At 28.2% G+C, this 25,628-nt stretch overlaps 4 protein-coding genes across 4 annotated transcripts; all 4 read right to left on the reverse strand.

Annotated features, from left to right (window-relative positions):
• Positions 1-704: 704 nt before the first annotated feature.
• On the reverse strand, positions 705-8,043 carry LOC140667654 (uncharacterized). Its single transcript, XM_072895790.1, has 12 exons — positions 7,977-8,043; positions 7,036-7,311; positions 5,939-6,407; positions 5,475-5,574; positions 5,195-5,317; positions 4,610-4,765; positions 4,462-4,516; positions 3,350-3,418; positions 2,347-2,616; positions 1,654-2,125; positions 954-1,053; positions 705-809 (listed from the first exon to the last, which is right to left on the reverse strand). The coding sequence occupies exons 1-12, from the start codon at positions 8,029-8,031 to the stop codon at positions 789-791; spliced, it is 2,166 nt and encodes a 721-aa protein (XP_072751891.1). The 5' UTR covers positions 8,032-8,043; the 3' UTR covers positions 705-788.
• Positions 8,044-9,638: 1,595 nt separating this feature from the next.
• LOC140667809 (odorant receptor 10-like) lies at positions 9,639-12,640 on the reverse strand. The gene is made up of 6 exons (XM_072896072.1): positions 12,403-12,640; positions 11,284-11,752; positions 10,818-10,917; positions 10,537-10,659; positions 9,948-10,103; positions 9,639-9,854 (listed from the first exon to the last, which is right to left on the reverse strand). Exons 1-6 carry the CDS (start codon positions 12,488-12,490, stop codon positions 9,798-9,800), a joined length of 993 nt encoding a protein of 330 aa, XP_072752173.1. The 5' UTR covers positions 12,491-12,640; the 3' UTR covers positions 9,639-9,797.
• A 2,666-nt stretch (positions 12,641-15,306) lies between these two features.
• Positions 15,307-18,885, reverse strand: LOC140667805 (odorant receptor 10-like). The gene is made up of 6 exons (XM_072896067.1): positions 18,624-18,885; positions 17,553-18,021; positions 17,038-17,137; positions 16,744-16,869; positions 15,497-15,652; positions 15,307-15,404 (listed from the first exon to the last, which is right to left on the reverse strand). The coding sequence occupies exons 1-6, from the start codon at positions 18,709-18,711 to the stop codon at positions 15,348-15,350; spliced, it is 996 nt and encodes a 331-aa protein (XP_072752168.1). The 5' UTR covers positions 18,712-18,885; the 3' UTR covers positions 15,307-15,347.
• Positions 18,886-20,419: 1,534 nt separating this feature from the next.
• Positions 20,420-23,957, reverse strand: LOC140667810 (odorant receptor 10-like). The gene is made up of 7 exons (XM_072896074.1): positions 23,898-23,957; positions 23,247-23,516; positions 21,856-22,324; positions 21,475-21,574; positions 21,182-21,304; positions 20,605-20,760; positions 20,420-20,514 (listed from the first exon to the last, which is right to left on the reverse strand). Exons 1-7 carry the CDS (start codon positions 23,929-23,931, stop codon positions 20,461-20,463), a joined length of 1,206 nt encoding a protein of 401 aa, XP_072752175.1. The 5' UTR covers positions 23,932-23,957; the 3' UTR covers positions 20,420-20,460.
• Between the last annotated feature and the right edge of the window lie 1,671 nt (positions 23,958-25,628).

The following is a 25,628-nucleotide window of genomic DNA, read 5'->3' on the forward strand; positions in this document are numbered from 1 at the left end:
GATATATCTCTTTTGTCATTCTATTCTATAATTATCTAATTGGAGATATATTACACCTAATCCTATCATACTGGAGCAAATGCTATACTAACGTAATTTTCATACTTTTATTCTCGCTTTGCCAACAAAAATGATATGTAGCTGGCCGACGTTTTTAATAGCTAAAACAAATGCACAAACATAATAAGATGAGATTTTTAATTTTTAAAAACTTTTAAAATAATTTTAAATATTTTTGCAAAAAATACAAATTAAAAAATTAGATATTAAAAGAAATTTTTCCTTTTTTTTATATTCATCAAAGAAAAAAGGTGTAAATGTAAATATACATATATCTTTTTGATATAATAATATAGATAGTAATTATTTAAATTTATGTGTTTTAGGTGGGTTTAGCATGTAATAATCTTACGGTACAGAACGTGGTCATGGTGAGAGGAAATATTTTTCCTGCCGTGATACGGAAGGACTGATTGCCTCGTCTCATTAATAAGATAAGATTCCTTGCCTCTCTAGGCTCGAGTTTGTACCATTCAAGATCGCATATAGTACGATATACTCCTTCGCACTTAACAATTAATATGCAAAATAATATATTGAGATAATGTGACGTACGATATTGTTATACAAGAAAATATTCTACCTATAAATTCTCTACAGTATGTAATTACTCACTTGCATCATCACAATTTCCCCTGCTCCGCAATAAAGAAATGTATGCGAGAGCAAAATACTAATACCAATTAATGGAAAACATAATCGCGAGAAGGAAAAAGTTCCTTCGTTGATCACCTGGACAATATACCTTGCTAATTAATAAAAACAGATTAATGTGAATCAGATCAATATTATGCAGATAAAAAATTGGAAAGAAAGAAAAAGTAAAAAATATTTCCTGCAATAAATAAAAATGCGTAAAAAACGTTAAAATGGAAGTCTTTTAAACAACTTACAGTAAGCAATAGAAATCCATGTAGACAAAATAAAATAGCGAAATAGAGCACTAAACTCAACATCATTAATGTAAAGGTCTCTTCAATCATATTGGCAAATCTATAATATATTTAATAAATAAATTATATTATTTTAATATACTTAATATATATATATTTTTTTTCATAAAATATATAATTTTAAAATCTGATATACATACTTCAAATTTCATATTTTAATTTATATTTTCTGTAACTCTCGATCATTTATATTAAATAGATTTAGATTTACACATACAAAATCGTTTTTATTATTATTTATATTTTAACAAAAAGTGCAAATAATAGAAAATGGAATTTAATTCTATATAATTAACACAAAATGTCAGAAACCTTTGTCTCATATTCTAAATTTGAAATAAACTAAAAACATCTCCTTTTCTCTCTCTCTCTCTCTCTCTCTCTCTCTCACATACACATTAACATATTAAATTATTAATTACTTAAAATTTAATTTTTTTTTCAAAGCAATGCACAATTGTTTTTTTTTACATAATCTCTTTATAAATAAAAGCCAAAAATATTGCTCTTTATATTATTGGACTATTATTATTGTTAAGATAATGATGAATAACTGTTAGTAAAACTAATTTCTTTCAAAAAAAAGCATTTCTAGATTTTATTTCTTATAATCATATTATTGATTGACAATTGCAGATACCTGATAAGTCGTAGATGATTCACCACAGTGTTCCTCAGAACACGAATGAAATTCTGGCACGAAGTCAAAATGGATATATGGCTTTTGAAGTTCTCTAACTGGCCACAGAAGTGAAGGATCGCGAGTCCAAGAAAAGCGTCCACTGACGTGTAAGTAACAGCGGCCAGGAAGATGGTGATGGCTTGAATGACGTACGTCAGCTCGAATTGCGGGCTCGGATCTGTGTCGTAGAAATAATAAGTCTGCAAGGGCAACGGCTTGCCCGGATCTGTGAGATTTGTCAAGTGCCTTGTCAATAGCAAGCCGAAATATGGAAGAACGACGACTATAATGAACGCCAACACCATCAGAACGTATCCACTGATGACGATCATTCGAGCGATCTGCGCTCGTCCTATCATCACCTCCCTTTCCTTTACCGTTTTTAATTTCGTCCAGTCTTCCGCCATCATATTTACGATGGATAAAAGTGCTTTGTGTGAAATACAGTAATCATTTATAAAATTATACAACATATCCTCCTTTTAAAAATATTGAATGTATTTTTAAAACATTTCTTCTTCATGGTTTTTATAGTAAACACGAATTAAAAAATGTAATTAAAAATAATTTTGATATTTTTCTACATTTATTTTAAAAAATGTAATTAAATTTTTATTTTTCTAAAATTTTGATAATCCTAACTGTACATACCTGTCCGTTTCCACCGCATGATGACAAGTTTCAACGAGACCACTAGCAAGGGTAAGGTAACTTGGATATTGTCTATCATAAGTATCATATCGCCCCAGACTCGTACAAGGGAACATACGAGGGGAATACCAGAGATAAATGTAACTATTACGAAAATAATAGCCACGCGAAGATCGGAAGCGAACTTACTTTTAGCAATTTCATCGCTTTTGGGCCATAAACCGATCAGTTCCAAACCTAAACGATTTAATTTCACCGCCCATACAAAATCTACCAACATTTTAATATTATCATAAAAAGTTAGTTTGAAAAATTAAGAAAAAATATATATCTCTAAATAGATCGAAAATAAAGTTTTTAAAGATAAGTTTAATTTTTCAAGATAATATTAAAAAAAAAATTTTTTTGGAAATTGTTTATAGATCATAATTAAACTTTTATTAATTTAAATATATATATGTATTTAGCTAATAAAATTGATACAAAATTTATTTAAAGAAAATAAATATATATATATATATAATATATATATATACTTTTAAAATAATTTGGATTTAAAAATATCATAATTTCTGAAAAAAATCCTAAAAGAATCTCTTGTTTCTTGTCTAAAAATATATATACTTTTTTAAAATACTTAAATACTCCCTTAATAAATTTTATAAATTAACATGGATATTTCTAAAAACTTTGAAAGATTTATAAAATCAAAACAATTGAAAACAATTATAATAAAGAATTATATTCATTTAAAAATTCAATATTGTAAAATAAAAATTGCACATTTCTTATTCGAATATTCCATCTCACAGAATTATAACAACTCTAAAATTTAAGAGTAGTATTGCAATTGTATTGCAATCGATGTTTGGAAGATTCACGCATAAGCTTTTGTTATACATATATGTATAGCAGCTTTTTATTTTCACTAATAATGCTATAATCAAAAAAAAAAAAAATTGGCAAAGGTGTAACGTTCACACTATGAATAACACTTTAATACCTCTATAACCCGAATGCTCGGAAATGTCCATGTCGAAGACTGAGGTCCACTCCATCGTGCGGCTCCAAACTGTCGTAAACGATGATCATCACGCATGCTCGCGATACGCGTGCGACAACCTGTGCCAACCGCCTTCGTCGAAGAAAGCATTAAATATTACAAATGTTACGCCCAGTTGATAATAGCCATTCGTTTCACGCGATAGAATTTTATGCGAGCATAAGAGGGTAAAAAACATTATAAAAAAAAACAACGATAAAGCTATGCCTAATAGAAAGAAAGTTATATATTGTGTTAAAGGTAAGTCCGTTGAACTCTCTTACTTTTTTTTGTGCAACTTTCTTCGTACATTTAATAACGACATTCGCATTTACTTCTTATAACGAGAGATAACGTTGTATGTTGGATGTTACATTTTTAATATCTATAAAGAAGAAGGTTCCTCTATGGGAGAAGAAAACATAAAAACTTATCATGTATCGCACAAAAAAAAAAAGACGTGACGGAAAAAACGTACAATATCATATTAATTGAAAGAATATCGTCTACCATAAAGCAATATTTTTTTATAATAAATATTAATAAATATGATACTATTAAAAGAGATATAATATATATATATCTGTATATATGTATTTCACATAGTTATCTCTTAACAAATTATTGTGAATTGTCTTTCGATAAACATAAAAATTCTTATTAAATTATATGTATATATTTTTAATGATTTTTAAAATTTAGACGCGTAGATTGTATTATGTATCGTAAATTCATAATTATTATCTTTTTCACAATATAATAATTATATATGTATATATATATATATATATATATATATATATATATATATATATAACATCTTTTTCTCTGATATTATTGATTAGTTTCACTTATACAAAATAATAGAAGAAAAGCAAGTTTTTGTCGGGATTCTAAATGCATATATAAATATTAAATATTACATTTATAATAATACAATTTACATAAAGTACAAATTGTTTCTACTTTCTTTCTAAACAATACAGTTATTAATTTTTAGTCATAATTTTTACTCATTAGATATATGTTATTATTTATCTTCTTTTAATTTCTGAATAGATATAATTCCTCTCATGCTTCACGATTTGCTAGTAAAAACGATATATACCCGGTTGATGTTTTTAATAACTGAAAAAAAATTTTTACATTTTCAGCCATGTGAGATGTCGCTAGAGTTTGCAAAAAGTTACTTTATAATAAACAGACTATTAATTATCTTACGCTGCAAAATGTGGTCATTGTTAGTGGAAATATTTTTCCCGCGGTGATGTAAAAAGGTTCGTTGGCTCGTAAAATTAGTAAAATCAGAGTTCTTCCCTCTTTTGGCTCCAATCTGTACCATTCAAGATCACACGCAGCGCGGTGCACTGCCTCGCACTTATGTTAGCACATACAGCACATATAATACGGATATATCTGTGTTATTTCAGTATATTGACGGTTATTTGATAAACATAAATTAAAATTAAAATTTAATTAATGAGTTGATAAAAGGAATCCTTTATCTCTGCCTAAGGGAAAAAAATGTAAAAAAAGGCTAAGGCTAAGAAATTAAAAAAAAAAATTTAAACTTAATAAATTAATGTCTATAGAAACAATTTTATATAATAAATATTATGAGTACATATATATGTGTATAATGTTTTTTTAATTACTTAATGTCAAATATATACTAAACTGGCAAACAAACATTTATTGTCACTTTGAAAATTTAGTTATTAAATTTATAATGTGTAATATATTTTTACACTGATTACAGTACATATGTAAATTTATATTTCGTTTATAGATGTACCTATAACTTACTTGTTCCATTACCATTTCTCCCGCGCCACAATAAAGAAACGTGTGCGCTAATAAAGTAAAAATGCCTGTTATCAAGAAGAAAACTTGTTGAAGAGATATGTCACTCATTTCGCCGGAAAGCATCTAAATAATACATCTGGTTAAGTTAATTAATAACGATCAATGATAAATAAGATACTTCAGAAAATTTTATATTATCAAAAATAAAAAATTGTAAAAAAGACAGAGAGAAAAAAAGAGAACGTATCAATTTTTTTATACGTTTTTCACTGATACTTACAATGACCAAGAGAAACCCGAATAGACAAAATACAATACCAAAGTAGAAAACCAATCCCAACATCAATAAAGCGAACATATCTTCGATATATGCTGCGAATCTATAGATATATAAATCAAAGTTTCACAAGAATGACGCTTAACAAAATCTATGACGTGACATGAGTTTAATATAGTTCTACAAAAAACAATTTTTTTCGAACATAACAAAGAGAATAATTATTTTCTATAGTTATTTAAATATTCTGACGACAATTTTGCAATTTATATCATAAATTTCTCAAAATAATGACATGATGAATTCGAACGTTAGAATTATAAAATATATGTATAGATAAAGCGTCAAAAAAGTATCAGAAATAATTGTTTTCTTTATTAGATTTTTTTTGTTAAATTCTGTTATTGTATATAAAAGTATTTTAATTTATTGATCATTTTAATAACAACTGAAATTCGTAGAAATACCTTATCAGTCTTATATGAGCCCGCACGTTATCGCGCAGAGCGTTATCGAAATCTTTGCACGAAGTCAAACTGACTAATCGATGTTCAAAGTTCTCCAGCTGACCACAGATGTGAAGGACAACGAGCCCGAGGAAAGCGTCCACCGACGTGTAAGATATAGCCGCCAGGAAGATCGTCGTGGCCTGAACGAGAAGCGTCAACTCGAACTGCGGACTCTTATCCGTATCGTAAAAGTAATACGTCTGCAACGGCAATGGTCTGCCCCGATCCGTGAGATTCGTTAGATGTCTGTACGACAGACCGAGGCAAGGAAGAACGATGACCGTGGTGAATATGAATATCATCAGAATGTATCCGAAGATCACGATCATCCGTGCGGTCTGAGCGCGCTTCACCATCACGTCTCTTTCCGCGTTTATTTTCGGCGTCATCCAGTCTTCCGCCATCGTTTTCACGATGGATAAGAGAACTTGGAAATATAGTAAGATAAGATATTATAAAATAGGATATTGCGCGCGTAAAGACAATGTATTTTATTTGAGTTTCTTATTTATTTATTAATTTACGAAAAAGATAATTATCTACATGCGTCACGATTTAAAGAAAGATGACCTAAATTGCATTACTTTTCAAAAAAGATATTATTATTTAAACACTGTTCGAGATAACATTTAAATATATTTAAATATATATAATAAAACTGGATATTTTTTATTCTTTGATTAATTTCAACTATGAAAGAAAATTATAAATCGCAAATGCAATTTAATTAATGTGACTCTTAAATCTTACCATAAGTATATTAAACATATATTTAAATACAATATAATACTCATTGAAAAAAGACATTTTATCAAATTTGGAAAATAAAATTACTTTTATGAGTATACAAATTAAATAATATAACAACATAATTCAATTTTATAAGTATAATAATATAACTTATATGTTTAAAAATCTATTTAATTATAATTATTTTTTTTACTTACATATAATCAGAAATAATAATTTCTGATTGTGATAGAGATATGCAATTTGAGTCGAAGAACAAAAATCTGAAATTAAACGCTTTGCGTAGAATAATTCTAAGTACATACCTGTTCGTTTCCATCTAAAGATAACAAGTTTCAATGAAGTAGCCATGAGAGGTAACATAATCTGTAAGTTGTCTACCACTAGTAGCATATCGCCCCAGACTCGTATAAGCGAACATACGAAGGGAATACCAGAGACAAACGTTACTATAACGAAAATAATAGCCACACGAAGATCGGAAGCAAATTTACTCTTATTGTTAGTAATTTCATCATTTCTCGGCCATAAACCGCACAGTTCCAAACCAAAACGATTTAACTGGACCGCCCATACAAAATCTAGTAGTATTTTAATATTAAAAAATGAGTTTAAGAAATTGAGCGAAATTATATATTTTTAAATAGACTGAAAAACTAAGTGTATTTTAAAGACAAGTTTTAGTTTTTTAAACAAGAGATAATATTTTTAGAAACTTTTTTCCAAACATTGTTGAGATTTAATCAGTCTTTTATTTAAGAATATATGTACTTAGTTATAAAAAGTTATACAAAGTTTATTTAAAAAAGCAAATTTACTTTTAAAAAATATTGATTAAAGTCTCACAGTTTCTGAAAAAAATATTAAAAGAACCTTTTTTTCTGTCTTATTTATAGGTATATGTTTTTTTAAAATATAAAAACTGTAGCTGTAAATTAAAACGTTCGAATTGTTGAAACTCAGAAAACCTTAAAACAATTATAATATTTCACCTATCAAATATATTTCAAGATTATAAAAAAAAAATTGCACGTTCTCATTTAAATTAAATCTTATATATCTATAATGATTCTAAAATTTTGAAGGATAGTATTGCAATCATACTGCAATCGATGTTTGGAAGATTCACGCATAAGCTTTTGTTATATATGTATAACAGTTTTTTTTATTTTCACTAATAATGCTCTAATCAAAAAAAAAAAAAATTGACAAAGGTGTAACGCTCACTATGAATAACACTTAATACCTCTGTAACCCGAATGCTCGGAAATATCCATATTGAAGACTGAGGTCCACTCCATCGTGCAGCTCCAAACTGTCGTAAACGATGATCATCACGCATGCTCGCGATACGCGTGCGACAACCTGTGCCAACCGCCTTTGTCGAAGAAAACATTAAATATTACAAATGTTACGCCCAGTTGATAATAGCCATTCGTTTTACGCGATAGAATTTTATGCGAGCATAAGAGGGTAAAAAACATTATAAAAAAAAGCAACGATAAAGCTACGCCTAATAGAGAGTTATATATTGTGTTAAAGGTAAGTCCGTTGAACTCTCTTACTTTTTTTTATGCAACTTTCTTCGTACTTTTAATAACGACATTCGCATTTACTTCTTATAACGAGGATAAAAAACATTGTAAAAAAAAACAACGATAAAGCTACGCCTAATAGAAAGGGAGTTATATTGTGTTAAAGGTAAGTCCGTTGAACTCTCTTACTTTTTTTGTGCAACTTTCTTCGTACTTTTAATAACGACAATCGCATTTACTTCTTATAACGAGAGATAACGTTGTATGTTGGATGTTGCATTTTTAATATCTATAGAGAAGAAGGTTTCTCTATGGGAGAAGAAAACGTAAAAACTTATCATATGTCGCACAAAAAAAAAAGACGTGACGGAAAAAACGTACAATATCATATTAATTGAAAGAATATCGTCTACCATAAAGCAATAATTTTTTATAATAAATATTAATAAATATGATACTATTAAAAGAGATATAATATATATATATATCTGTATATATGTATTTCACATAGTTATCTTTTAACAAATTATTGTGAATTGTCTTTCGATAAACATAAAAATTCTTATTAAATTATATGTATATATTTTTGATGATTTTTAAAATTTAGACGCGTAGATTGTATTATGTATCGTAAATTCATAATTATTATCTTTTTCACTATATAATAATCATATATATATATATAAAACATCTTTGTCTCTGATATTATTGATTAGTTTCACTTATACGAAATAATAGAAGAAAAGCAAGTTTTTGTAGGAATTTTCTAAATGCATATATAAATATTAAATATTACATTTATACAATAATACAATTTACATAAAGTACAAATTGTTTCTACTTTCTTTCTTAACAATAGAATTATTAAGGGTCGACAGGACCGGTGAGAAAATTCCAATGTCCCTGTCACCAACATTGAGAAATGAATTCTTATTCAATGTATTAGTGTATGTCTGTATACATACAAATATTGCATTTCAAGAGAGACAAAGACGACATTATTGCCTTTCATTGTATCTCCTTAGCAAGCGGCGCTACCAACATCGATTTGTTAGCTGTATTTTAAGTACAGATAGCGATATTCGTATTTTTCGTATGTAGCATCGAAAACGTTATATTTCTTTATGAATTTTGTTTTAATATATTCTTTATAAAAATTGAAAGGTTCTAAAGAGCCGGATTTTGCAATTTGACTCTTAAAAATTTATAATAAATTGAATTCGAATTCAAGGAGCAGCTACACCTGATCCGCGGTCAGCAGCACATTTTTGGAAATTTTATTTTAATCTTTTTTCCAAAAAATCACTCTTTAGGAACCTGCGGACAATGTTGCTGATTAAAAATATCATAATTTTATTGCGATTTTCTCTAAATTTTAGCTGTAATACGACAAAAACGAATCCATAGTTCGCAGCCGGCCGATAGGAATCTCCACATTGCCGGCTGTCGACCCTTAATTTCTAGTCATAATTTTACTCATCGGATATATGTTATTATTTATCTTCTCTTAATTTCTGAATAGATATAATTTCTCACGCTTCGCGATTTGCTAGCAAAAACGATATATACCCGATTGATGTTTTTAATAACTGAAAAAAAAGTTTTACATTTTTAGCCATGTGAGATGTCGCCAGAATTTGCAAAAAGTTATTTTATAATAAACAGACTATTAATTATCTTACGCTGCAAAATGTGGTCATTGTTAGTGGAAATATTTTTCCCGCAGTGATGTAAAAAGGTTCGTTGGCTCGTAAAATTAGTAAAATCAGAGTTCTTCCCTCTTTTGGCTTCAATCTGTACCATTCAAGATCACACGCAGCACGGTGCACTGCCTTGCACTTATGTTAGCACATACAGCACATATAATACGGATATATCTGTGTTATTTCAGTATATTGACGGTTATTCGATAAACATAAATTAAAATTAAAATTTAATTAATGAGTTGATAAAAGGAATCCTTTATCTCTGCCTAAGGGAAAAAAATGTAAAAAAAGGCTAAGGCTAACAAATTAAAAAAAAAATTTAAACTTAATAAATTAATGTCTATAGAAACAATATTATATAATAAATATTATGAGTACATATATATGTATATAATGTTTTTTTAATTACTTAATGTCAAATTTAATATATACTAAACTGGCAAACAAACATTTATTGTCACTTGGAAAATTTAGTTATTAAATTTATAATGTGTGATATATTTTTACACTGATTAAAGTACATATGTAAATTTATATTTCGTTTATAGATGTACCTATAACTTACTTGTTCCATTACCATTTCTCCCGCGCCACAATAAAGAAACGTGTGCGCTAATAAAGTAAAAATGCCTGTTATCAAGAAGAAAACTCGTTGAAGAGATATGTCACTCATTTCGCCGGTAAGCATCTAAATAATACATCTGGTTAAGTTAATTAATAACGATCAATGATAAATAAGATACTTCAGAAAATTTTATATTATCAAAAATAAAAAATTATAAAAAAGACAGAGAGAAAGAAAAAAGAATGTATCAATTTTTTCGTACGTTTTTCACTGATACTTACAATGACAAATAGAAACCCGTATACACAAAATATAATACCAAAATAGAAAACCAATCCCAACATCAATAAAGCGAACATATCTTCGATATATGCTGCGAATCTATAGATATATAAATCAAAGATTTCACAAGAATGACGCTTAACAAAATCTATGACGTGACATGAGTTTAATACCGTTCTACAAAAAACAATTTTTTTCGAACATAACAAAGAGAATAATTATTTTCTATAGTTATTTAAATATTCTGACGACAATTTTGCAATTTATATCATAAATTTCTCAAAATAATGACATGATGAATTTGAACGTTAGAATTATAAAATATATGTATAGATAAAGGGTCAAAAAAGTATCAGAAATAATTGTTCTCTTTATTAGATTTTTTTTTTGTTAATTCTGTTATCGTATATAAAAGTATTTTAATTTATTGATCATTTTAATAACAACTGAAATTCGTGGAAATACCTTATCAGTCTTATATGAGCCCGCATGTTATCGCGCAGAGCGCTATCGAAATCTTTGCACGAAGTCAAACTGACTAATCGACGTTCAAAATTCTCCAGCTGACCACAGATATGAAAGACAACGATCCCGAGGAAAGCGTCCACCGACGTGTAAGGTATAACCGCCAAAAAGATCGTCGTGGCCTGAACGAAAAATGTCAACTCGAATTGCGGACTCTTATCCGTATCGTAAAAGTAATACGTCGACAACGGCAACGGTCTGTCTCGATCCGTGAGATTCGTTAGATGTCTGTACGACAGACCGAAGCAAGGAAGAACAATGATTAGGATGAACATGAATATCATCAGAATGTATCCGATGATCACGATTATCCGTGCGGTCTGAGCGCGCTTCACCATCACGTCTCTTTCCGTCTTTATTTTCGGCGTCATCCAGTCTTCCGTCATCATTTTTACGATGGATAAGAGAACTTGGAATTATAGTAAGATAAGATATTATAAAATAGGATATTGCCCGCGTAAAGACAATGCATTTTATTTGAGTTTCTTATTTATTTATTAATTTGCGAAAAAGATAATTATTTACATGCGTCACGATTTAAAGAAAGATGACCTAAATCGCATTACTTTTCAAAAAAGATATTATTATTTAAACACTGTTCGAGATAACATTTAAATATATTATAAAACTGGATATTTTTTATTCTTTGATTAATTTCAACTATGAAAGAAAATTATAAATCGCAAATGCAATTTAATCAATGTGACTCTTAAATCCCACTATAAGTATATTAAAAATATAACCAAATGTAATATAATACACATTGAAAAAAGACATTTTATCTAATTTGGAAAATAAAATTACTTTTATGAGTATATAAATTAAATAATATAACAACATAATTCAATTTTATAAGTATAATAATGTAACTTATATGTTTAAAAATCTATTTAATCATAATTTTTTTTATTTACATACATATAATCAGAAATAATAATTTCTATTATTTCGATTATAATATCGAAATTCTATTTCGATTATAATATAGATATGCAATTTGAGTCGAAGAACAAAATTCTGAAATTAAACGCTTTGCCTAGAATAATTCTGAGTACGTACCTGTTCGTTTCCATCTAAAGATAACAAGTTTCCATGAAGTAACCATGAGGGGTAACATAATCTGTAAGTTGTCTACCACCAGTAGCATATCGCCCCAGACTCGTATAAGCGAACATACGTAGGGAATACCAGAGATAAACGTTATTATAACGAAAATAATAGTCACGCGAAGATCGGAAGCGAAATTACTCTTATTGTTAGTAATTTCATCGTTCCTCGGCCATAAACCGCACAGTTTCAAACCAAAACGATTTAACTGGACCGCCCATACAAAATCTAGTAATATTTTAATATTGAAAAATGAGTTTAAGAAATTAAGAGAAATTCTATATATTTAAATAGACTGAAAAATGTATTTTAAAGAAAAGTTCTAGTTTTTTAAACAAGATAATATTTTTAGAAAGTTTTTTCCAAAAATTGTTGAAGTTTAAGTCTTTTATTTAAGAATATATGTACTTAGTAATAAAAAGTTATAGAAAATTTATTTAAAAAAGCAAATATATATAAAAAATTTTTTTAAAAATTTTGATTAACACATCACAGTTTCTGAAAAAAATATTAAAAGAACCTTTTTTTCTGTCTTATCTAAAGGTATATATTCTCTTAGAATGTAATAATTATAGCTGTAAATTAAAATGTACGAATCGTTGAAACTCGGAAAATTTTAAAACAATTATAATAAAGAATTATAAATAAGAATTTCACGTATCAAATATATTTCAAGATTATAAAAAAAAAATTGCACGTTCTCATTTAAATTAAATCTTATACGTCTATAACGATTTAAAAATTTTTAAGGGTAGTATTTCAATCGCACTGCAATCGATGTTTAAAAGATTCACATGTGCGACCTTTTATTATATATATATGCATAGCAGTTTTTATTTTCACTAATAACGCTGTAATCCAAAAAAAAATTCGGCAAAGGTGTAACGCTCAAATACACTGCGAATGACAGGGAGAGAAAAATACGTAACAGATACTCGATACCTCTGTAACCCGAATGTTTTGAAATGTCCATGTCAAAGACTGAAGCGTACGTCGCCGCACTATTGAAAACTATGATCACGCATGCTCGCGATACAAGTGCGACAACCTGTTGTCCTCGTCGAAGAAAGCATTAAATATTACAAATGTCACGCCCAGTTAGTAACAGCCATTCGTTTCGCGCGACGAAACTTTATGCGAACATAAGAGGGTGCATAGTAAAAAAAGATCGATGTATCTACGCCACTAATAGAAAGGAAATTACATCGGTTAAAGGTAAGTCCGTCGAACTTTCTTAATTTTTTTTTGTATAAGTTTTTTCGTACTTTTTATAACGACATCACCTTCACTTTTTGTAACGAGAGACAACATTGCATGTTGGATGTTGCATTTTTAATATCTATACGGAGAAGAGCCTCTTTATAGGGAAAGAATTTAAGGAATAGAAAAACTTCAGTCACGCATATATAAAAAAAAGATGCGGTGAAAAAACGGACAATATGCCGTTGATTATAAATTATAAAAATATTGTTAATTTATCTCTTCAAAAATAGATGTAAATTGTCTTTTGATAAACATAATATTATTATTAAATAATTTTATATACTTTGGACGATTTTTTAAACTTTGGACACGTAGATTGTGTTATATATATCATAAATTTATAATTATCATCATTTTTACTGTAACTTTAATATAAGGAAAAGATAAGAGAAATTGCGCGTAGAAGAGTTTGCGCATTTTTAAGTAAAAGGAATGAGATGCGCGTGCAGCCGTGTAAGAAACAATGAGCACATTATGGAGACTGCAGTCAAATCAAGTGATTATTTGTGTGTTATTAACAATTTTCTGCTCGTTTTGTAAAAAAAGTGCTTGAATTTTTAGGAATCTTTTTTGATATTTTTATAAGAAATGTTTCTTCTAAATAATTGCATAAAAACTGTAGTTTTTTCGTTAGTTCTTTATTTAGACTAGTACTTATGTTTTCATGCAATTTTACCTGTAAAAATTTCCATGCCATATACGCAATTTTTCCTATTTAATAAGAATAGTTAGCATAAGCGTTAAAAAAGTTTTACACAGATTTCATTTATTTCAACGAGAAAAGAAATTAAAATAAACTTGTTCAATCAATTAATTTGAAAATAAAATAAACAAAAATAAAGAATATTCTTTTTTATCTGCTGCATTTTACATAATAAATAAAATAGTATTAAATATCACATTATTATTATCATTATTATCGTTATTATTTATTTTTTTTAAGTAGTAAAACAATTTTTATTATTATTATTAGTTTTATTGTTATTAATTTTCTCCATTCCTATAATCTTATTATTATTATTTATATTTATTTTTTGTAATAATAAAACAATTTTTTTAAAAGAATAAATTTTAATAAAAAATAAGTAATTTACATTTGTTTTCAAATAAAAAATCATCTTCCCTACTCATGCGCAATCTATCCTACTCACGTGCGCAATCTCACTTACCCAGTTAGGAGAGATTGCATTTCTGAAAAAAACTATATTATCTTAACAAAGTGATAAATAAATTGAAATATTGTTTACTAAATATGTTTAACATACCAAAGAGAATTTGTAAATTTCATTAAAGAAATAAATAAACATTTAATTTTTGACTTTTTTTCGAATTGTGATCTCTCCTTTATCTTATACACAAAACATTTTTGTCTTTGATATTATTGATTATATAACTCTACCTATGTGAAATAACGGAAAAAATACCGCAAATTTCTGTAGTAGGAATTCTAAACTATATAATAAATATTAAATATTATACATTTACAATAATATAATTTATACAAATTACAAATTATTTCTACTTTCTATTAAATTGGTAGTTATTAACAGTTTCTGATTATAATCTTATCTATAAAATCAGAAATATTATTCATCCTCTTTCAATGTCTGCAAATGTAAATGATGTAACTTTTCTCACGCTTCGCGATTTGCTAATAAAAACGATATATAACCGGCCGATGTTTTCAATAGCTAAAAAACATACTTATACATTTTATAGTCGTGCAAGATTTCGCTTGAACTTGCAAAAAGATATTTTAATTATAGACTATTAATTATCTTACGCTGCAGAATGTGGTCATTGTTAGTGGAAATACTTTTCCTGCGGTAATGTGAAAAGGTTCGTTGGCGCGTATCATCAGTAAAATCAATGCTTTTCCCTTTTTTGGCTCTATTCTGTACCACTCAAGTTCGCACATAGTTTGGTACACTGCCTTGCACTTACGTTAGCACATATAATATAGATCTGTGTTATTTCAGGATATCAATAATTCTTTGGTACAAATTAAAATTAAGATTTAATCGAATAGTATTCTTTTGTCTGGAGAGAAAAAAAATTAAAAAAGAAATTTAATTTAACAAATTTAAAAAAATTAAAAACCTAATAAATTAATTTTAATTAATATTTATTAATTTTATTTAATAAATTTTAGTTAATGTCTACAAAAACAATCTTATAATTATAATAATAATAATAAATATTAGAATTATAACATTATATTAAATTATATATAAAGTTTTTTTAGTAATTTAATATTATACTTTATGTAATTATTAAATTGACGATTTATTGTAAGCTTGAAAATATAGTTAAACTTAAAATATGTGATATATTTTCATACTGATTACAACATATAACGTTAAAGAGCAATGCCCATTGATTATCTCTTTCTTTGTCAATGAGAAATTTAAGTTTTTTTAATGTTAAATTAAAGTTTAGGTCTCTAACTATTATATATCAAATATGAATATAGATGATGTCAGTGTTTTATTCAATTAAAAAGTATTAAAAATGATAAAACTGCACAATTTCATACGAAATCCTCATCTCTTCTTCTGAATTCGAATTGATATATTAGTACATATAATATATGTATTTTATATATAATCATATGTCCCCTTCTTAAACAATTCTTTTACAAAACTTTTTTTTGTGAAAGGAATAGAAGAAAGATATTTCGACATTAGTGGGACATTAAAAAATAACCTATCCTACATGTATATACCAAGATATCAATTGATAATCAGAAAAGAGATGAAGATTCTAAGAAAATCTGCGTTTTTGTAATTTTTAATTGTTTTTAATCGAAAAACAGGCGTCATCTGTTAATGTGCATTTCTTTTCTATTGATTATTTATGAAATGGGAAGGGGGCCCACGTTCACTTGATATATAATAGTTAGGGGAAATTTAAATTTTAATTTGGCATAAAAAATATTTAAATTTCTCGTTGATAAAAAAGAAGTAAAACTTTCCAAGAGACCTGGGCGTTGCTTTTTATATTTTGTTTATAGATGTATATGTAACTTACTTGTTTCATTATCATTTCTCCGGCTCCGCAGTAGAGAAATGTGTGCGTCAATAAAGTAACAATACCGATCATCACAAAGCATATTCGTTGAGGAGACATATTACTTATTTTGTCACCCGTAAACACCTAGATAATACATTTTATTAATTAATTACGACCACAGAGATAAGATATTATACTTCGCATAATTTCTTATTATCAAAAGTTATACATATTATTAAAGAAAAAATACAAGAGAGAGAGAGAGAAAAGAATGCTTCAATGTTTTTCGTGCACTTTCTCACTGACACTTACAATAACCAATAGAAATCCGAATAGACAAAATACAATACCAAAATAGAATACCAGTCCCAACATCATTAAAGTGAACGTATCTTCGATGTTTGCTGCAAATCTAGATATAAACACGTTCAAAAAATTTTTACAAGAATTACAATTATAATAAAATGCGCACGCAAGCTTAATTATAACAAAATTTTATAATATATATTCTATAATTTTAGTAAAAAATAATTCTTTTTCGAACACAGGAAAAAGAGTAATCATTTCTTGTAATTTTTTTCATGTCCAATTTTGACAACTCCAACTTTCTAATTGAAGAAATAATTTATTTTTGCAACTCATAATCATAAATGTCTGAAAATTGTGACGTGATGATGAAGTTAAACGTCGGAATCGTATATAGTGTGAAAAAAACCATGAGGAATAATTATTTTCTTTTTTATGAAATTTTGTTGTTGAATTGCGTTATCATAAAAGTATTTTAATTTACTCATTACTTTAATAACAACTGAAATTCGTAAAAACACCTTATCAGTCGTATATGAGTCTGCACGTTGTCGCGCAGAGCGCTATCAAAATCTCTGCGCGAGACCAAGTCGACCAGTCGGTGTTTAAAATTCTCCAACTGACCACAGATGTGAAAGATAGCTAATATAAGAAAAGCGTCCACCGATGTATAAGTTATCGCGCCCAGTAACATCGTCGCGGCTTGAACGAGAAGAGTGAGCTCGAATTGCGGGCTCGTATTCGTGTCGTAGAAATAATACGCCTCGAACGGTAATAGTCTGTCGTGATCCGTGAGATTCGATAGATGCCGAAAATGTAAACCAAATGACGGAAGAACGATGAGTACAATGAACACAAATGTCATCAAAGCGTATCCACAAGTCACGATCAGTCGAGCAGCTCGTACTCGTCTGATCATCACGTGTCTCTCTCTGTCTACCTTTAAATTCACCCAATCTTCCGCCATCATCCTCAGGATGAGCGAGACAGCTTGAAAATTTAATCAATTGCAATTCTTTTTTTTTTAATTTATATACGTAAAAAAGATATTTAGGTAAATTAATATCTTTAGATATTATAAAGCTAAAGATATTAATTTTTCACATAGACTGCTTTTTTTTATAATCTATAAATATAAATCTTTCTTTTTCTTTTATACACAATTAGAATTATTTATACATATATGTATGTGTGTGTGTGTCTGTGTGTGTGTGTAAAGAGAAAATAAATATTAATATTATTAATATTATTAAGAATATATATAAGATAACTAAAGTATATTTTTAATTCTACAAATTATATAATGTTTGTCAAATTAAATTTAAATTTTAGTTAAAAAATTTAAAAGTTTTATTTTTTAAATATATATTGATGAAATATAATTAAATTTTGAAAAATAAAAATTTTTGGCAAAATATATACATATGTATAATATTAAGATTGTATCTTTCTTTATAATATATTTTTTATATGTGTAGTTTTTGATCTCTTTTTCTCAGTCTCTAAAACCACAGTCTAATGACTAAATTATGTCAAAACATCAAAGGCAAAACAATGAAACATAATATTATGTATAATAATTTCAGACATACTTGTACGTTTCCATCGCATGATGATCAGTTTTAGCGAAACCACCACTAAAGGTAAAGTAACTTGGAGATTGTCTATCATGAGAATCATATCGCCCCAAATACGTACAAGAAAACATATAAGAGGAATAACTGACAGAAAAGTTACTATAATGAAAGTGACGCTCACACGAAGATCGGAAACGAAGCTGTTCTTAACTACTTTATCAGTTCCAGGCCATAAACCGATCAGCTTCAAACCTATCCGCTGTAGTTCAACAGCCCACACAAAATCTAACAAAATTTTAACATAAAATAGTTAAAATGTTTGTTAAAAAATATTAAATATACAAAAAATTTGAAAATGAAAGAATATAAGACTTTGACATAACGAGCTTTGATGATTTTAAATTACTTATTAAAAATCGAAAAAAAAATTCGTTATTTCATCTTATCAAAGCAAAATAAAAATGCAAAAAATTAATTGTGCAGTGAAAGATATAAGAGGATAAAATATAAATGGAACACATGTCCAAAAAAATTAATTAATGTTATTATTTTATATAAATATTTCTGCTTTTAGACTAATATAAAAACACTTATACAAAAACTTCTCAAACATAACACACATTGTAAGTAAAAGTACTTATGATAAATGTTCGATACCTTTGTAACCGCAATGTTTGGTAATGTCCATGTCGAAGACTGAATAAAGAGACACTCGCTACTCCCACTCTGAAAAAATGATCATTGAGCATGCTCGCGATGTGAGTGTAATAACCAGGCAGTTTCCTCGAAACACATACATTAAATATTACAGAAGTGCTATCCCCGGTTTATACAGTTTGTCTCGCAAAAAAAAAAAAAAAAAAACTTTACGAGCATAAAAGGCATCGATGTCTACACTAATCAGGAGAAAGATATGTTATGCCATCATACATAGCAAGCTCGTCGAACTTGTTACGCAAGTTTTTTTCATCTTTGCCGTACATATACTTCACCTGGTAACAAGAGATAATGGTAGAGTTGAATTTTTTTTTAATAGATCTCTGGTAGGAGAATTATGAGAACAAAAAAATTGTGATAAAAAAAGGAGATAATGCGAAAAAAGTGACAAAGGTACGTTCCATAATCAAACAGTGAAATAAGTAACAAAATTTTACTTTTATTGTAATCAACATACAAATTATTTTTTATTTATAATTATTCAACAACATTTTTTCTCTATTTTTCCCATAAATAAATTAATAATAATATACTAGTAAATTTTTTGCCTCAACCTCGCTTTGCCAGTAAAAACGATATATAGCCAGCCGATGAGTGTAATAGGTGAAAAACAATATAAGCTATATCCCTGTACATACTTTTTGAGTATGAGACACTGTAAAATTACAGTACGCGCGAAGTGACAATTCAGTATAAATTTTATAATTGTAACTTAAAATTTTATAATTATCTGTTGCAAACTTTTAATAATTTATAATTTGAACTCACACAATTAATTGATTTATGTCACATTTTAAAATCTAACGTATTTTATTAACCCATTAACACAATAAATGAAATATGTTTAGTTTATTTTCTTTAAAAATTTATTTGTATAAAATGATAAAAAAGTAGATATGTGATAAATTTAAGAAAGTAGATTCTTATATACTATATATGTCGAAATATTCGACAAGAATATGAAATTAATAATAAAAGCAACGATAAAAAACAAATAGTAAAATAAGTAACAAAATTTTACTTTTATTGTAATTAATACACAAATTATTTTTTATTTATAATTATTGAACAACATTATTTTCTCTAATTTCCTCTATAAATAAATTAATGATGATATACTGGTAATTTTTTGGCCTCAATCTCGCTTTGCCAGTAAAAACGATATGTAGCCAGCCGATGATTGTAACAGCTAAAATACAATATAAACCTGTCGAGATGAACAAAATCGCGTCGAATGTGCAAGAAGATATTTTAATGTGAATTATTAAAATAATCTTACGCTGCAAAACGTGGTCATTGTCAGAGGAATGATCTTTCCTGCAGTGATGTGAAAAGGTTCACTGGCACGTATCATTAATAAAATTAGGCTTCTTGCTTTTCTTGACTCCAGTTTATACCAAACAAGTTCGTACAGGGCACAGTATATCGCTTCGCACTTAACATTTATATACATACATAATAACGCGTGGATATCTATCCTAATCTGTCGGCTGCTTCCACAAACATTAATCATAATTGTTACATAAACATAATATGAAATTTTAGTCTATCTTTCTTTAGTAGAAATAGATCAAAAAATCAATTAGGCTCGAAAATAATGTTCATGGAAACATGTGTGTATTTGAAATATAAATATATAAGTTAATTAATAATTCTTTAAATATATGTGCTTTCTTTTGACAATTAAGTTTACAAGTAACATCAAGAACGTGAGATTATGAAGTACAAATTTGTTTATCGAATTAAAAATACATGTTACTGAATTAATTAAATATCATCGATTAATTGTGATAGTACGTGACGTTAAATTGATATTAAAATTGCTCAGTACATTTTGAATAGGATGTATTACTTACTTGCTCTATTATAATTTCGCCGGCGCCGCAGTAGAGGAAAGTATGCGCTAATAAAGTAACGACACCAACTATCACGTAGCCTACTCCTGAAAGAGAAACATCGGTCTCTGCGTTGATGACGACCTGATAAAACATGTGTTTTACTATTTATTAAAAAACAAATTAATATAAATTGATTGGGATATAAATACAAATATTATAATCACAGACGAGATGTATCACGCTATTTTATGTAAGTATTGTAAAAAAAGAATGTTTATACATTAATATTTGCATAAAGCATATCATCTTACATTGAGCAACAGAAATCCATATAGACAAAATACAATACCAAAGTAGAATACTAGACCCAACATCATTAAGGTAAATGTATTCTCGATTTCATTAGCAAATCTGCAAGAGTACACAAACCAAGGTATATTTAAAGGAGATATATTCAAATGTAAAGAACTTCACAGAAAAGAGCTGTAAAAAAATGTGCCAAGTATCTTATACAGTAATGTAGCCGGTTTCTCAAGTATTTGTAACATCAAAATCACGCATGCATCCAACAAAAGACTGAATATTTGAGAATAAAAATTATATAAATTATAAATGTTTGCGCAAGATTCAACTTTTTTTCTTAAACATTTTTCACAAAACGTCATACTATTTTAATTAAAACCTGCGGAAACCTGATGAGCCGTATATGAGCGATCACGCTGTTGCGTAAAGCGCCATCGAAATCTTTGCTCCAGGGCAAACTGGCTAATCGACGTCTGAAGTTCTCCAGCTGGCCGCAGATGTGGAGAATCGCGAGCCCGAGGAAAGCGTCCACCGACGTGTAAGTTACAGCCGCCAAGAAGATTGTTACAGCCTGAACGAGAAGCGTCAACTCGAACTGCGGACTCTTATCCGTATCGTAAAAGTAATACGTCTGCAACGGCAATGGTCTGCCCCGATCCGTGAGATTCGTCAGACGTCTGAATGGCAGACCGAAGCAAGGAAGAACGACGATCATGGTGAACGCGAATATCATCAGAACGTATCCCAGGATCACGATCAGCCGGGCGGTTCGAGCACGTTTCACCATCACGTCCCTCTCCGCGTCTATTTTCGGTGCCATCCAGTCTTCTGCCATCATTTTCACGATAGATAAGAGAGCTTGGAAATATAATAAGGTATATAAAATAGAACCTCCACGAGCTTGTCTGTTTTGTCTTGAATAATTGACAATGAATAATAATATAATACATTGTTAGGTGATTTTTAATTTTATTCTATTAGGCTAGATATATAACCAATTAATGTTTTTATAATAATAGCTGAACATAATCTATATCTTTAATCAGATTCTTTGAAAAAAATTTTCTTTTTTTTAATAATATAACTTATGTGTTTAAAAACCTATTTAATCGTAATTTTTTTTAATTTACACAATAATTTTTAATTTTTAATATAATTAGATATGCATTCGAGGTGAAAAACGACGTTGAATTTTATTCACATTTTTTATTTATTTATCAATTAATAATAATATAAATAAATAATAATTTGCGAAATATGAAAAAGGAACTGTTAGCACGTGTTTCGATTTAGGAGAAGATAGTCTAAATCGTATCAATTTAAAAAAAAAATTTCATATTTTAAATATAATTTGAGATAACATTTTTAAATATATTTTTAATATTATTATAAAATGGATTTTTTAAATTATTTATCAACTTCTAAGTATGAAAGAAAATTATCAACCACAATCAATGCAATAAGTTTCATAAATCACAGTATAAGTTATCACAATTTCACCCATATATGATGCATATTGAAGAAAAATATATTTTGTCAAGTTTAGAAAATAAAATTACTTTTAATGAGCTGTTATATATAAACAATAATATATCAATATAATTTAATATTAGAAATAATATAACTTATGTGTTCAAAAATCTATTTAATCATAATCTTTTTTTTTTAATTTACGTACATAATAATTTCTAATTTTTAATATAATTAGATATGCATTTGAGACGAAAAACAAAACTTTGAAATTAAACGCTTTATGTTTAAAACAATTTTAACCACATACCTTTTCGTTTCCATCTAATGATAACAAGTTTTAACGATACCAACATCAAAGGTAACGTAATCTGTAAGTTCTCTATCACGAGCATCATATCGTTCCAAACTCGTATAACGGAGCATACAAGAGGAATGCCGGAGAGGAATGTTATTATAATGAAAATGATGCCTACACGAAGATCAGACGCGTAGTTATCCTTAGCTACTTCGTTCGTTTTAGGCCATAAACCGACCAGTTGCAGACCGAATCGATTTAATTCCACGACCCACATAAAATCTAACAAAATTTCAATATTAAAAAGCAAAAACGATATATGAAAACACATAAAAAATCTAAGGAAGAACTCGGAGATTTAAAAATCCGAAAGTCTCAGACTTTTTCAATAATTTTATAAATTTATTCATTTAATATGATAAAAGAAAAAATTATGATCTGAAAACTTTGATCAACTTGATTCAAGTGGTTTAACATAAAAGAAAGATTCATTTTATGCGTCTAAAAATATAGAAAGTAATGGAAAAATCTAATACATTACATGTACACACAAATTGATAGTATTATGCAATAATTATTGTTTTAAATATAATAACATCAAGAATTCTCGCAACATAAATCTTCCAAGATGAGCTCGAAAAACACGTGATAAAAACTTGATACCTTTGTAATCAGAATAATATTTGGAAGCGTCCATGGCAAAGACTGATGTGTGCAACTCTACTCAAATTCTCATCAACCTGTGGTAAAATATTCTCACGCATGCTCGTGATGCGTCTATAACAACCTGATACTTCTTATCGAGGGAGGGGGGGGGGAGAGGTGCATTAAATATTGAAACTATTCTTTCCCTCTCAGGCAATTTATACAGTCATCAGTTTCGTAATAAAACTTTTTAACCATAATAATAAGTAGTAAGAAGCCTAACAGTCAATGTCTACTAAAATGGAAAAATATGAGGAATATTGTCTGTCACATTAGTCGTCATATTTTAAAAAGTCTTTTCATACTTTGTTATGCACGCGTACGGAATAAAAAACGTTGACAGGTAAATGCATTTTTAATGGATTTTTTATATAGTGAAGATGCGAGAAGACATAAAGAAATTACAGTTAACAAAAAAGAAATAGGAGTAGCACGTTGTTGCGCGTATTTCTTTGAATATTCGTTGCAAAGACTATTAATATGACACATGTACGTGATAGTCGAATTAAATGGCCTATAGTATCTTATAGTCTTTAGCTTCAATAAAATACATATAAATATTAGGGTTGTTTCGCACAAGTCTTCTCATTCAGTCATTCTCATTTACTTCGATAATTACTTGATAAGATTTGCCTAAAAGACTGCAAAATCGCAATTTTATAGTAGTAATTTACAAAATATTTCGACATATTATTATCAAGTACAAAATAATACGTCCTGGCTGTTTTCTGCATGTTGAAAGTTGTACCTCTGTTACGAAAATCGATGGTGATAAAAATCCAATCGTACATCCAAACAACCAGATTCATCTCACAAAATTGAGATTTGGTAAGATATTGTACCCAATATAAAATAATCTGGTCTGTAATCATTTTCTTAAATATAATCACGTACATATACATGAAACGCACGAACAAAATAAAAAAAAAACAGATTTAACAATAAACTGGCTTTTTTCAAGCCGAGAAGAAGCCAGCAAATCTCTTTTTATCGAAATATTTCTGGCGCTAAACGCTATCTTATTATATCACACATTTATATAATAATGTATTTTATAAAAAATATCACATATCAAGATGTAACCAATATAAAACTTTATTTTTTTAAATAACCGTTAATAGCTCTCTTATAAATAATAATATTATGAACAGTAATTGCTGTAGAGAGCAAGGACGAAACTTTATTTTTTAAGTAAAACTAATTTATTTATTATTTTTGTCTTGAATAATTGAATAATAATACATTATTATATGATTCTTAGTTTAATTTTATTAGCATAGATATACGAGGTCTGTCTATAAAGTAGGGACTGCCTCAAAAAAGGATATGTATTTACAATTTATGGCAAATTTAATGTTTGTCTCCTTCGATGTATTCCCCATTGGCACTTACACATCGACCCATTTTTATTTTCCATTGGTCGAAGGCGTGTTGCAGTTCATTTTCTGATAACTGTTTTAATAGCTATGACGTTTTCTTCTTAACAACTTCCAATAACACAAAACGGGTTCTCTTTAGCACAGGTTTTATTTTTGGGAAAAGGAAAAAGTCACAGGGTGCTAAATCAGGGGAATATGAAGGATGTACCAGTGTTGCAATCCGTTTATTAATCAAAAACTGCTTCACGAAGAGCGCTGTGTGCGAAGAAGCATTGTCTTGATACATAATGTAACCATTTTGCCAGAGTTC

This window comes from Anoplolepis gracilipes, chromosome 7, assembly GCF_047496725.1.
Source record: "Anoplolepis gracilipes chromosome 7, ASM4749672v1, whole genome shotgun sequence".
NCBI lineage: Eukaryota > Metazoa > Arthropoda > Insecta > Hymenoptera > Formicidae > Anoplolepis > Anoplolepis gracilipes.

Coding starts and splice junctions, on each gene's coding strand:
- LOC140667654 (XM_072895790.1), bottom strand. CDS start 8,031: ATGGAGTGGACCTCAGTCTTCAATATGGATATTTCCGAGCATTCGGGT. Junction 4,517..4,609: donor CAATGACCACATTTTGCAGC/GTAAGATAATTA, acceptor ATTTTTTTTCAG/TTATTAAAAACATCAACCGG. Junction 2,126..2,346: donor CATGCGGTGGAAACGGACAG/GTATGTACAGTT, acceptor TTTCACACAAAG/CACTTTTATCCATCGTAAAT.
- LOC140667810 (XM_072896074.1), bottom strand. CDS start 23,931: ATGGACGCTTCCAAATATTATTCTGATTACAAAG. Junction 23,517..23,897: donor ATATTATTCTGATTACAAAG/GTATCAAGTTTT, acceptor AAATTTTGTTAG/ATTTTATGTGGGTCGTGGAA. Junction 21,305..21,474: donor ATGGATTTCTGTTGCTCAAT/GTAAGATGATAT, acceptor ATGTTTTATCAG/GTCGTCATCAACGCAGAGAC.
- LOC140667805 (XM_072896067.1), bottom strand. CDS start 18,711: ATGATTCTCATGATAGACAATCTCCAAGTTACTTTACCTTTAGTGGTG. Junction 16,870..17,037: donor TCGGATTTCTATTGGTTATT/GTAAGTGTCAGT, acceptor TGTATTATCTAG/GTGTTTACGGGTGACAAAAT. Junction 15,405..15,496: donor CAATGACCACATTCTGCAGC/GTAAGATAATTA, acceptor TATGTTTTTTAG/CTATTGAAAACATCGGCCGG.
- LOC140667809 (XM_072896072.1), bottom strand. CDS start 12,490: ATGCTACTGGTGGTAGACAACTTACAGATTATGTTACCCCTCATGGTT. Junction 10,660..10,817: donor ACGGGTTTCTATTTGTCATT/GTAAGTATCAGT, acceptor TGTATTATTTAG/ATGCTTACCGGCGAAATGAG. Junction 9,855..9,947: donor CAATGACCACATTTTGCAGC/GTAAGATAATTA, acceptor CTTTTTTTTCAG/TTATTAAAAACATCAATCGG.